The 14157-nt window shown below is 35.8% G+C and overlaps 3 protein-coding genes across 3 annotated transcripts; 2 read left to right on the top strand and 1 right to left on the bottom strand.

Annotated features, from left to right (window-relative positions):
• The first annotated feature begins 1654 nt into the window (after window positions 1-1654).
• On the top strand, window positions 1655-5452 carry LOC132307723 (uncharacterized). Its single transcript, XM_059805561.1, has 2 exons — window positions 1655-1818; window positions 3112-5452. Exon 2 carries the CDS (start codon window positions 3163-3165, stop codon window positions 5275-5277), a length of 2115 nt encoding a protein of 704 aa, XP_059661544.1. The 5' UTR covers window positions 1655-1818; window positions 3112-3162; the 3' UTR covers window positions 5278-5452.
• Window positions 5453-5607: 155 nt separating this feature from the next.
• Window positions 5608-7845, top strand: LOC132307724 (putative cyclin-D6-1). Its single transcript, XM_059805562.1, has 4 exons — window positions 5608-6839; window positions 6931-7135; window positions 7221-7339; window positions 7476-7845. Exons 1-4 carry the CDS (start codon window positions 6765-6767, stop codon window positions 7587-7589), a joined length of 513 nt encoding a protein of 170 aa, XP_059661545.1. The 5' UTR covers window positions 5608-6764; the 3' UTR covers window positions 7590-7845.
• A 5473-nt stretch (window positions 7846-13318) lies between these two features.
• Window positions 13319-14104, bottom strand: LOC132309749 (ethylene-responsive transcription factor ERF104-like). The gene is made up of 2 exons (XM_059808032.1): window positions 14078-14104; window positions 13319-13975 (listed from the first exon to the last, which is right to left on the bottom strand). The coding sequence occupies exons 1-2, from the start codon at window positions 14102-14104 to the stop codon at window positions 13319-13321; spliced, it is 684 nt and encodes a 227-aa protein (XP_059664015.1).
• Window positions 14105-14157: the final 53 nt, after the last annotated feature.

The following is a 14157-nucleotide window of genomic DNA, read 5'->3' on the forward strand; positions in this document are numbered from 1 at the left end:
ACTGTATTCTACTCCGTTTCTCTGACTCCTCTATGGTTGAGGATTCTTAAAAAAAAAAAAAAAAAAAAAATTAAAGAAAAATGGCCGAATTAGTCAAATCAGGGCATTATATATGTACAAATGCACACACATTAAACTAATGTATTGAAATTATCAATGTCTGAATACAAGGCAGTCCTAAAAAAGAGATTGATAATTCTATATCGTATGTAGGGGTGGCCTGCGGTTTGGGTCAGGTTTGGACGTGTCAAAATTAGTTTGGTTGTAATCCATATTCAACTCATTACTCATTTGTAATGAGTTAAATATGTGTTGGGTCAAAATTGATCAGGTCAACTCATCATGACCCACCAACCTATTTTCAGAAAGAAAAATAGTTATTATTTTGGATAATATCATTATTATAATTTTTTTTAGTCGTAAAATAAAATAATATAAATTTAAAGAATTTTCAAAATAAATTAAATTTTTATCCATCTAAAAAAAACTATAATAATGATATTATTCAAAATAATAACATTTCTCTTTCTGAAAATGGGTTGGTGAAATCATTTATTAAGCTTTTTATAGAATAAATAATTAAATAAATAAATCTGGTATTCATGTATATATAATACACATAAATATGTTGTACATATGTTGTGGATGTAGCAGAGCAATCTTATAATACTACAAAGAATTTTAGAGAGAGAAAGAGGGTGATGAGAGAGAATGTTAAAGAGAATTTTAGAAAGAGGGTGATGAGAGAGAAAATTTGGGATTGTGTGAGAGAATTTTAGAGAAGAAGAAGAGGTGAATTTAAGTCAAATAGATGATAAAAAATTATCTCTTATAATGGATGAAATATGAGTTAAAATGGGTGACCCATATTCAACCCTCTATAAAAATAAATTGAACATAAATCACTCATTTTAACCTATATTTTAAAATAATTTATTCATATCTATTTTTAAATCACTCTTTAACCTATATTTTAAAATGGTTTATTCATATCTATTTTTAAGGGAAAATTACATATAAATGGAGTCAAAGTTCCATATTTACTTAGAGGCTGAGTCAAAGTTCCATATTTCTCTAAAATGGATTGCTGAGGTGGCACATGGTTTTTTACTGTTTAGAAATTGTGGTGCCTAAAATACCCTTCCGCGAAGGTACTACTTTTTCTTCGAAGGTACTACTTTTTTGAACTGAAGGTACTACTTTTTGGCGTCCAGGTACCATGTTTTTTAAACACCCGCGAAGGTACTACTTTTTCTCCGAAGGTACTACTTTTTTGAACTGAAGGTACTACTTTTTTGTTAGGGAAGGGCATTTTAGGCACCACAATTTTTTAAACAGTAGAAAATCATGTGCCACCTCAGCAATCCATTTTAGAGAAATATGGAATTTTGACTCATTCTCTAAGTAAATATAGAACTTTGACTCCATTTATATGTAATTTTCCCTATTTTTAAACAAACGAATACAGACAGGGGTAGGTCAGGACCCATTTTGACACCCTGCTCGTACCACACGCGTGGTGTTTCGTCTCTCTTAAATCGCGTGAAAGATAAAAGGAAATACACAAGATGATAATAATAAAATAAATCCAAATTGCTTAACGACTTGACGCGACGACCTTCACATAAAAGAATATATATATATTGACTTGACGAATACTTTGAGCAATGTGAAGGAAGGTTTCAGTAACTTTCTGAGCCCCTTCTTTTTTGTTCATCTAAAACCTCATTATATAAAGGAATATCTATATACACACTAACTTACATCAAGAAGTAAAAGGAGGAGAGCAAGAAGAAGCAGGAGGAAGAAAAAACACAGGTATATCTTCGCCTTGTGAATATTTGTATGCTATAATTGGGTATGCATTCTTGTTTTGTCAGTACATTTCAAAGAAATGCTTGAAAACTAGCTTTATTTCATCTTAATTTAGTTACTCTGATCTGTCATTGTGTTGGCCATTGATCGTGGGTGTATCAATTCTGGGTAATCTGGCTCACCCTTTAACTAGGAAATCTTGAAGTTTTTGTTTTTATTTTATTTTTATTTTTATTTTTCATAGGGTACGCACACTTCACAAATTGACCTACTGGCCTCAAACCCCTCACCACCTCTTTGAGGGAGGAGAGGTTAACCCTTTGGGCTAATGGCCCGTTGATAAACTTTAACAATTTATTTATTTATTTTTAGTAACATAACATAAACAAGTTCTTCCAACAAACTTGGATTTATCTGTGATTTTTCCTGAATTTTAGTTTTTTTTTTTTTTTTGTTTTTGTTTTTCCTTATTATAATCTTGTGTTACTTAAATTACTATGCTGTCTAAAGGGATTAAAATGATAATATAGAAACTTAATACTATTCAAGTGCCTGAGGGGAACCGTGACACTGATTATCTCATGATCAAGCAGTGATGCAACTACTGAAAAATTGCACTGCTACTGATTTGCTTCTGAGATCAAAATATTACTTCGATTTTTTTGCAAAGCAAACAGCACTTTATTTGCAAAGTGAATGCAGGACATCCACAAAGCACTATCTTGTTTCTTAACCTACCTTATTTTGTTACTAATTTACTGATATGTTGCAAATTGGTTTTGGTCCCATGGAGAAACAACAGCATTTTCAATTAAAAGAAAGAACGAAAGAAAGAAAGAAAGAAAAAAATTCCCAGTTTCGTTTAGGGTGATTTTGAAGTTCATTTGGGGTTTATGGGGTTATTGAATTGCCCCATTGAGATTCTTAGATAATATTTGGAGGTGCAATTTCATTGTCCGGGTTGGAGTAATTCAAGTAAAAATAGATTGTCATTTTGATTTTCGTTAGTTCCTTTCATAGGCCGACTCCTTCATATGAGATTAAGGCAAGGATGACAATGATAATTAGTTAATTCCTTTCATTTATTTGTACTGTTCTTTGGATTGAACAAGACATTTGCAATTTGCACTACATAATTGACAATGAATTTTGTTGCTCTAATCTAAACTGCATCATTTTACTCCTATTTTTTTATCCAATCAAGATTTGCCTTTTAGTTATACTTATTTTAGATATTGGGTCCTTCATTTAGACTGTTGATACTTTGTTGCAATTTGTCTCTCTCCAACTAATCAGGAGCAGCTGCACGGAGCAAATTAAAAAAGATATCGAAAAATCAGTAGTAAAATGAAATTTACCATTCCACACGGGGTCAAGAGTGTATGGGATAAATGGAATCTCCGTGGTGCTGTTCTTGTCAGTCTCTTCTTCCAGGTAGTGTTAATTTTCTCTGCAACATTACGGAAACGAACTGGACACAGAATTGTAACCATGATGATCTGGTCGGCTTATTTGCTTGCCGATTGGGTTGCGGCCTTTGCTGTTGGACTCATCTCCAATGGGCAAGGGGATGACTGTGACAAGGTTAGGGTAAATGATGACGTTGCAGCTTTTTGGGCTCCATTCCTTTTGCTACACCTTGGTGGCCCTGATACCATCACTGCTTTCTCTCTTGAAGATAATGAACTGTGGATTCGACATTTGCTTGGGCTTGTCATCCAGTTTGTTGCAGTTCTTTATGTCTTCTCACAATCTCTCTCTAACCAATTCTGGATTCCAACAGTCCTCCTGATGATTGCTGGAACTATTAAGTATGCTGAGCGGACCCGTGCTCTATATCTAGCATGCTTGGGTAATTTCAAGGACAACATGCTTCCAAAACCAGATGCTGGACCAAACTATGCTCAGCTCATGGAGGAATACTCATCAAAGGAAGCTGCCCAAGTTCCTGTTGAAATTGAAATAGTAAAGGAACCTGAAAAAGGTTTCAGAACTGCTACACAGGAAGAGGAAGGAATAACTGCAGATCCAGAACCAAAACTCGAAGATATTCAGGTAGTGAATCGTGGGCACGACTTCTTTAAAATTTTTAAGGGACTTATTGTTGACCTCATGTTTAGCTTCCAGGAGCGCAATGACAGTCGAAAATTCTTCTTTCAAAGGCATTATAAAGATGCTTTTAAAGTGATGGAAGTTGAGCTCAATTTGATGTATGATGTGCTCTACACCAAGATGGCAGTGGTGCATCATAAGATCGGATACTTTTTCCGCCTCATATGTTCTACTCTGATAGCGGCATCCTTCATACAATTTGCATCCATTCATAAAGACCACCAAATCCATAGAATTGATGTTGCTGTTACCTACACTTTGCTAATCGGTGCTATTGGCTTGGACTTAATGGCTCTCTTCAAGCTCATTTTCTCTGACTGGACTATAGTGAAACTCAACAATTCCAAGGCCAAATCTACTGTTTCTTCCATCCGTGATAGAGTTTCATTTGACAATAGATGGCGGTGGTCTAAATCTGTATCACAGCACAGCTTGATAAGATACTGTCTGAAGGAACGGTTCAAGTGGCTGGACAAAGTAACTGATTTTTTCGGGCTCAAGGAATTTTTTGATGAAATGCAATACAAGGAAACCAAACCTGTTGAGGAGAATCTAAAGGAATTTATTTTCTCTGAGTTGAGGGCAAAGGCTCTGAGAGCAAAGGATTCAAAAACTGCAAAGGATATATTTTCAGCGAGAGGTGATTGGGTTCTCTCGCAAAACAGTTGCTACCACGCCTCAGTTGTATCAAGCGTGAGCGAGGAGGAGGTTGAATATGATGAAAGCCTTTTGTTGTGGCATATTGCTACTGACCTGTGCTATTTCAATGACAATAATCAATCCAATGACGATCCAAATCGTGAATATTGTATGCGCTTGTCAGAATATATGTTGTATCTTCTAGTCATGCGGCCTACAATGATGTCAGCGGTGGCAGGTATTGGGCAAATCAGGTTCCAGGACACCTGTGAGGAAGCCAGGAAGTTTTTTCACAGGGGGCAATCAAAATCATCATGGCAGAAATTGTTGAATTGTTTTAAAAGAAAACAGTCGGACTCAAATGAAGAACGAAAAGCACCCCGTGTGAATCTACTTTCTGTAAATACAGTTGTCAAACCAGTTGAAGTGAAGGGGGATAGAAGCAAATCACTGTTGTTTGACGCATGTATGCTCGCGAAAGATCTGAACAAAATTCTTCCGACGAAGAGGTGGATGATAATGAGCAAAGTGTGGGTGGAATTGTTGTCCTATGCTGCAAGTCATTGCAGAGCAAACACCCATGCTCAGCAGCTCAGCAAAGGTGGGGAGCTTATTACTTTCGTTTGGTTGCTGATGGCCCATTTTGGCTTGGGAGAACAGTTCAGGATAGAAGCTGGACATGCACGAGCCAAACTAATTGTGGGCAAGTAGAAGGTATAAAAAGCAGTTAACGATGCCTATTTCCGTTGACTATGTAATGGATGTAGTTTTCTCTAATCTTTGCAGGTGTTTTGAGTTGGAAAGCTGTGTTTTAGCGTGGAAAGAATTTATTTCCTCTGTATGTTGAAGTTTGTTTTGGTTTTCGTGTCGAATTTTTATGTTGTAATGATTGTGGAGTGAAGTTTCACATATTGATAATATGATATTATTCTGGGAAAAAAAAAACTACTGGTGTGAGCATAAATGCAAACAGCGCAAACACAAATATAGATAACTTAGGGACATGAGCTTTAGCCATTTATGCAGATTCTTAGTTTCTATTCAAATGTTCTATGGGATATTGATATACTGAATTTAATTAGGACTTTGTTTGAGAAAACTTTGGCTTGAGAGTTGAGAATGGAATAAGTCTTGACAGGGTGGTGAAACTGATTCAAGAAAGAGCTGAAATCATTTTTGATTTGTGCTTAGATTCTTCACTCTCTATGCTATGACAATTACCAATATCTTCCAAATGCGATTTTTTTTTTCCGCCTAAGTAAGGTAAATTTGTGTGTGTGTGTGTATGTATATATAAGTAAGCCCGGTGCACAAGGCTACCTTTCATTGCGGGATTCAATCTTACCTTCAAATAGAGTGACTATTTTTTATTTTAAACTCGTGACCTCTAAATTACAATAGAACAACTTTACAGTTGCCCTCACGAGGATTGTACCCAGGATAAACATTGAAAACCCCACCTCCACCATCATATAAAAGACCAAAAGAAACTCAATAACAAAAACAAGGGTAGAGCTTCTAACGGTAACAACTATTGGTCCCATCCAGTACAAAGGACTTTCCCTCTCTGATGCTTGTAACAGTAACAACTATCAAAATAACCGCCTCAGAGAGACTCTCAACTAAAACCACCTTCCTCTTAAGCGTGCCAAACGCGGGCTCTCTCTCTCTCTCTAAACAATCACTATCCATTCTCTCAGAAATCATAATTACAGACTGAAAACGAACAAGAAGTGAAATGGATGACGATGACGAATCCGAGCTCAAGGCCATTCAGAGTCTCTTGGCAGCTGAAGCAGACTTCATGGCCTCTGAGAACTACCACCAGAACCCCACTGCGGTCAGTCGAAGAAAGCAAGCGTTGGACTTCATACTCAAGCTAGTGAGAAAAACACATTCTTGAGCCAGAAACTCCTGATTCTTTGACTTTATTATAATGGTGATTGTTTCTTGTTCTCTAAAATTTGAGCATGGTCTGTGTTAATTGTTGCAGTATAGAGAAAACCCATTTAATCCCGATGATCCCTTCATCCCACTTCTCGCTCTGACTTACTTCGATCGCTTCTTCTCAAGGCTACTAATGGAGGTTAAACAAGAACCATCTCGTGCGTTTATTAGTTTCAATCTTGTGGTATTGAAAATTTCTTACACAATCTTGATCATTTTGTGAATTGCAGGACATATCATTGCGGGTAACAATGTTAATTGCATTCAGCTGTCTTTCACTCGCTTGGAAAATGAGGACAGTTAGATTCAACTTGCGTGAATTGCTGGTATAAAATTTGCACTCTTAGATTCATTCTTGTATTCTTTCCTTCTTCATGTGTAAATTTCAACATTTTCAATGTGTTCATGCATGTGCAGGATAGCCTCAATTTCCGCAATCTTCCGGTGGTGGAAGTAAAGAAGACGGAGCTTCGGATTTTCTCCACACTGGACTGGCGAATGCGTTCTACCACGGCCTTTTGCTTCGTTGATTTCTTCGTTTCTTCGTTAAACATTGACAATGACTCTGAACAAGATCTCAAAAGAAGGGTTATAAATAACGTTCTGAAGAAAATGCACACTGGTAACCAGATTTTTCTTTTTTTTTTTGGGTACTTAGTTGGTGTTGTATCAATTGATTATTAACAAAATCTTTGCTTTAATCACAGATATCGAATTTACGAAATTCAGGCCATCCATAATGGCAGCTTCGGCTCTTATAGCTGAATCCACATCATCTGGACCACGCATTGACCTCAGACAGGCTTTTGCTCCATATGTCAACATGGTAATTAATGAAAAACAAAAGTTCAGTTTAATTCAATATTATTTAGCTTAGTTTATAACTTGCATGCATTTTTTTTGACCGAGATTTGCCTTGTCTTTCACTGTAGTATAATTTTTGATGTTGTGGCATGCATCAGGATGAGTTGAACAGATGCGCTGACGAATTAGCAAGAAAGATCATACTGGGCGTCGTGGTTTCAATCCGAGAGACTCATGGCACTCCTGAATCCATACCATCGGATGAAGAATGATGCAGTAGACCCTCCTTCTTCCTATCCTATAAATGATGATGAAGAAGCTCGGAGGAGGAGAAGATGAAATTAGTAAGTAAAGGTTGACTGGTTCACTGAACAAATTGAGAAAAAGCCGAGTTAATGTAGTACTATAACATAGTCAAAACAGAGTTATCAAGTTCAAAGATCATACATGTCATGTCAGATGATTTTGTTCATTTTGGTTTGGTGATTATCTGCACCAATGTAGTATAAGAAAGTAGTTTTACAATTGTCAAAGACAATGATCATTTCTATATATAGAAGAACGTTCATTTTGTTAGTGTGTACAACTCCTCTACAAAGTTACAGATCACCATGTATATTTTTTTGTACTACTCAGATAGGATTGTTTATGCAACACTTACACATTGAACATCAACATCGCTTTGCTTCATCCTAATCAATGATTCAAATGCGAATCAAGGTGCATTTTTTGTAATTAAGGTTTTAACACATTGTTTCGCATCTAATAAAGTTTTTGTGATACATGTTGGTTGAAGTCCACGTAAAAACAAAAAGAGTGTGTTTAAATATATATATATATATATATAAATAAAAATTGTTCGACCTTGGATATGAGTCACAAATATATATGGTACCATGTAGATGTACTTTTTCAACTAATTGTAGGCACTTCGATGGTAAAAATCAGTTCATTACTTTTTCAACTTCTATTCATTCCTTGGCTTTAGAGCCAAATGAAAACATAAGATTCATGCAGCATAACCTCAAAACAATTTGTATGACAAAGAATACGGATGACATGAGATTTCATTGTGACATTTATGGGTCAACTATTTTTCTCTTATGTACAAATTATGAGAGGACCTAACCTTATGATAGGGTTACAACTCGAGTAGACTTATCCAAGGAATTTTGGCAGTGTTTGTTGAAATTTGGTACGGGCTTAGACTAAAAAAGAGGAACTCGAATTCATTTTCTTTTTTAAAAAAATCTTATAATAAATCACACCCATCAAACTTTTACATTTTCTTTTAACATTTTTTTTACTAATCTCCATTCATAAAAATAAAAAAATAAAAAATAAAAATTCTATTGCAAGTCTTATTTGCACACCGGAGGGAATTTTCCATTCACCATCCAGGAAGGAGTGAAGGACATTCGTAGATGCTTCATAAAATAGACCGACATAAGAGCGTTGAGAAATAGTATTTTTGAGCTCCAGTTGTCTACTTACACAGAAATCAAAAGAGGAGAGGAGAGATATTGCTTGGCATCTTTGATTTGATATACAAAATCCGCTCATCTCAGGTACACCATCTCCGTCCTCCTGAATTTTAAAAAATTGAACTTTATTAATTTTCTCTGAAAAATGGGTCTTGTTTTCTCTTAACATTATTGTGTATCAGTACTGCTTTAATTGATTGTTGGAATTGTTTGGTGATTTCCGTTAATTAAACAAATTTAAAGAGATTGGAAAAACCTTGGCTTACTTGATATGGATAATCAGAAGATTTGGATCTAAAAAACAACCCCATTTACTTAACAACTAAGGAATTTTGATCTACTTAGCCTAATCTAGTTTATCAGTTCAGTTGGAATTGCTATTCATCATTATGGTTGCTTGGGCCTAGAATTAAAATTAACAACAAATTAAGAATGTCAGTTTTGGTGTTTTTTTTTTTTTTTTTTTTTTTTAATCCATGAAGTTGCATGATGGGGTAATAGAATAAATTGAAATCTATCATCTTGATTTTTAGAGACGCCCTTTATTTTTGAACAAGTTAAGCTCTTCCTCATTACTATTCCAGTACTTGTCTGTTTAATTTCTATCCTTCCTTTCGAGTGGTGTTTGAATATTTGAAAAATATCCTTAGCATTCCTTTCTCTCCATTATTGCTCCACATGTTATTTTATGAATGAAGGTGAGCCCAAATTAATAGCTCAGATCAGGTTAACTAGGTGGTAATAGTAATCACAATGAAGGTCGAAGTCCTTGTGTGTTTTGCGAAATTTTCGTTACTGATACAGACAGAAAGATAACAGTAGACCTTACATTTTTCTCTCTGTTGTTGCTTGGCATATCATATTATTCTGCTAACTTTTGGTACTAGTTCCACATTGATTGGAAACAACTTACAAGTCCTATTATATCAATAAAGTCTAGGCATGTTATTTAGATTAATGAGTTAGATAGGATGCTATACACGAATGAAGGTGAAAGTCCTTGTGTTTTGCCTGTGTTCTTTTCTATTGTCTTGCCTCTTCTTTCCGTTTATATGACACTGATACAGACAGGAAGCTTCTTCATCCCTTCTCATATATATCTCTTTGGAAAGAAGAAAGAAGACCCTAGTGCATTCAAAACAGACCCCCATACTTTAAAAATTCATGATCTGGTATTTTCTCTCCCTTTCTCTAAATTAAATTTCGATATGGTAACAAAATCATTTTATTCCTTCATGTATTAAAATTTTTATATATTCTTAGCAACGTAATCTTGTATCATCATCAATGCATCTACTTGAATGCAATTCATCGGAAGCTCTTTCATTAGTTTTATATTGATCATGCATGTTACTTCAGGGATGATTTATTAATATATTTCTTTAATTTTCTCTCCTTGTGGTAGGATATTGGTTGTTTACATATTTGTTTTCCTTCCTGTATACATGAGATTGTGAGGTTCCTAATATCGAAAATTTGATGTTCTTTGTGTTTGGTAGTGCAATGTGGAGGGTATTGTTGTTCTTGGTATTAGGTATTGTTGCACTGAAAATAGAGTTCGTGGAGACACTGTTCAACAAAATTGAACAACTCAAGAATATATGGACATTCAATGCAAAGTGGATGGAACTGTTGTTTTTGCCATTAGGTGGTGTTGTGATTAAAATACCGTTCATGGAGACACTGTTGAACAAAATTGAACTTCTCAATAATATATGGACATTCATTAATGAGTGCTATAGCTGAACTTCTCGAGAATATATATGGACATCCATTTATGAGTGGCTATATCACTCTACAGCTGAAAAGCTGCAAGTTCTTGAAGTAAAGATGGCGGCTATGCGCTGTCGAGAGAAGGATGTTAAGACATAACTGGAAACTGCAGAGCTCCAGACAGGAAATCAAAAGAAAGAAAGAAGTTACGGATAGGTTGAGTAATGTACAACTTAAAAAAAAAAAAAATGAAGTGGAAAACATAGTTCAGGAATGTCAGAGAGGAAATTTTTTCCTAGAGAAGATTTTATGACGGTGTTCTTCTCGAAGCGCCTCGGAAAATTTTGTCGTGGGGGAAATTGTTGATGACAATATTGGGACATGCTTGTGCAAGCTTGATGAATGATTAAGGTTGGGGAAGCTTAAGCTTGAGGAGTGAAGAAGCAGAGACGTTGTTGATGGAAGAACTTGAGATGAACAGACGACTTGCCCCGGAATTAGCAAGTGTTGCAAAGCAGTTTGTCAAAGAATTTGTGGAGGAAGACTTTGCATGCAATAATAGAATGGAAAGATAGGACTAGTTGACACTAGCATTTTTAGCAACTGTGATTTTGTTGAAAACTTTTGAAAAAAAAAAAAATGGAACTTCTAGCATTGATCAATGTATTATTGTACATAACTGTTGCTGGTAGATAATTCAGGAGTGGAGTTTTAGTATGTTTCTATTGCTGGTTGATTTTGAAAAAATGGGAAAGTAAAAAATGTCTTTAGATGTTTAGTAATCAGGCATTACACAGGAAGTGAAGTGGTGAGGTACCTTTTTAAAGCATTTTTCTAAGGAAATCAGAACTGGTGATTCCTGCTAAGTTTTAAGGGTGAGTCTAATCACTGTATTTTACTTCTCTTCTCTGATGAATCGAGAAAGAGAAATGAATCATGAAAAGGGAGATGAATGTTAGTAAATTCGTACTAAAAGTGTAGCCTATAAATAGAGGCTTGTATCTCTTTCAAAATCAAGTCAAATAGAGTGAAATTAAGGCCTTCAAGTTATAGCATACATTGCCTTCATTTGTTTTGTGATTTGTGGTCAAGAGATCAAGTTGGAAGTTCTCCAACTGGTTCAAGAACTCTCTAGACTCTGTCATGCAGAATCTAATTCATTGGAAATTTTCCAACCTTGTTTTGAGATTTTTGAAAGGTTTTAAAGTTCAACATGTTAAAATTAATTGGTTACACATGTCATGTTGCGAGACACATTATTTTTTGATATATTATATATTGTTACAGTTGGAGTCTATGAAGAAATCATAGAATTAATACAAGCAATTTAGCATGAATTCGTGCATGAGAGTTCCTGAATTAATAAAAATCATTAAAAAAAAGAAGTCATAGACATTAATTCCATCAATTAGATGCATAGGTTCTTGCTAACCCACTATCCGAAGCAGAGCATTTATGAATTTTCTGTTTTTTTTTTTTTTTTCTTCAAACTCATGTACAACTTCTTAGAGGATCTAATCCTATAAAAACACAGCAACTCGGACTGCCTAACCCAAGCCCAATCCAAAAAATTTTGGGTATTTGAAATTTGGTCTAGGCTTGGGTTCATTGCTTTGCCAACCCAAAACCCAATCCGAACTCATCCTCAGTTAGCTAACTTGAGCAACTCAATTTGCAAACCCGATCATACATAACATAGATACATATATATATATATATATTCATGTCCCTCAATGCACCTTATCATTTCCTTGCTCAATCTAATTTTAATCCAAATTATAAATCCGAGTTGAAAAATGTAAACATGGGTTGAACTCGGTTGAACATGTTGTTCGGCTTGTATTAAGATTGAACTGTTCTATTTTGGGTTGAAATCGAACTGTGCCTCTACCCTACCTGAATTGCAATCCTACCCTAGTAAAAATAATACTCCTGATGATTATAATCAATATATATATGAAATTTGATTATATAATCATCATATATATTCAGTAGATCACATACTTTTCCCAATCCAATCTATTTTATAGTTCTTTCTCGAACCCAATAATACTCTTTAAAATATTGATCTTATCAAACCTTCAACGTAGATAAAAGATAAGACAATGTGTGGAGTATTAGCGTCTAAAGAGCATGGTCTGCAAACCACTTTCCATACTAGTATCAATCATCCAGAAAGGAGTGATGAAGGACTGTAGAGGGTGAACTGCAAATATCCCCCTTTGACTTTCACCTCTTAACAAATAACTATACTTATAAAACATTTTAGCAAAAAAATACTCCCTCAACTATCATAAGAGGTGTATTCTAGCCGATCTCCGTTTGATTATTTTTTAAGATAATTTTTTAAACTAAATTACCCTATGCAAAGTCAACTTTCCACAGTCATTCTAATTATGCACACACATCCATCGTACATGTCCTTATAGTGTAATCATCCATCATGATTATGGATAATTCAGAAGCATAGGTGGAAAATTTGAAAAAAAATCACAAAAATGTTACATGTGTAAGCACAAAAAAATGTTACATGTGTAAGCACAAAAGTAATATACAAGACAAATGGTAAACCAGCCACGAATCCACAAGGAAAAATATATTTTCAACAATATTGTCACAGGTAGCATCCTACTACTCAAATTTCAAACATTTGGAAGAACAAACTGGTCAAAGTAAAATATATATAGATATATATATATATATATCTACTTTGAAAATAGTTTTTGCGACAAAAATTGTCAGCAACCACACTCAGTTAAAACTTCTAGTTAAAAGGCAATACAGTAGTAGAGAATATCATAACATTACCTCATCAATAGGCTTCCCAAAAAACAAAAAAAAAATTGAAGGTTGACGCTCTCAGCGAGAGCACGCATAACTGGAACTCGTATACAGGTTGCAGTCACTTTAACATTCATGTCATTCCACAACAGAGGCGGAGGAGGAGGCGAATCTGAAATTTCAGCCGAAGAAGATGGAGAAGACGAAGTAGACGAATTACTAGCCTTCGATCTAGCTTCGTCTATTTCTTCCTCGTTCTCAGCGAGAAGGGCGATGGCGGATCCGACGGCGGCGACACCACCTTCGTCGACCATGATGGCGGCCAAGTAACCGTCATAGAAGGTCTCGACGTCCATGTCGGCGTTGTCGGACTCGATGACGACTACACTCTCGCCCTTGGAGAGCTTGTCACCATACAATATTGGGCTTTCTAGACCCGCGCCGTTCGAATCTCGGATCTCGGCCGCGTACTTGCCCCACGGCCTTCGCCGGACTCCTCTGTAGTGTACTCTCTCCTCCTCTGTATCCAAAGGTAGCGTCGATGGATGAGTTGACTTGGCTAAGTCCAAAATTTGGTATGACGACCTCTGCTGAGCCACATCGATCTTCAACGAAGGCCTGCGGTCATTGAAGCTTTGCTCAGAATTCGATTGACAGTCCAAATTTGGTTGTGACGACCTCTGTTACTTTGATCATTGCAGGATGCCGACCTCTGTTGATTAATTTTGGGTTTTGAGTTGAGATTTTGGGTTTGGGTTTTGGTGGCCGCCCGTTGGCATCACTGTAGAAATAGCGGAAGCTCCACCCATTTTCGGGCGATCTCTTCTCTTACAGTCGCCACGGATGTCGAAGATGTTGAGGG

The sequence above is a fragment of the Cornus florida genome, unplaced genomic scaffold (assembly GCF_030987335.1).
Source record: "Cornus florida cultivar Cherokee Brave unplaced genomic scaffold, ASM3098733v1 CherokeeBrave_3.0.0_Hap2_Chr05, whole genome shotgun sequence".
NCBI lineage: Eukaryota > Viridiplantae > Streptophyta > Magnoliopsida > Cornales > Cornaceae > Cornus > Cornus florida.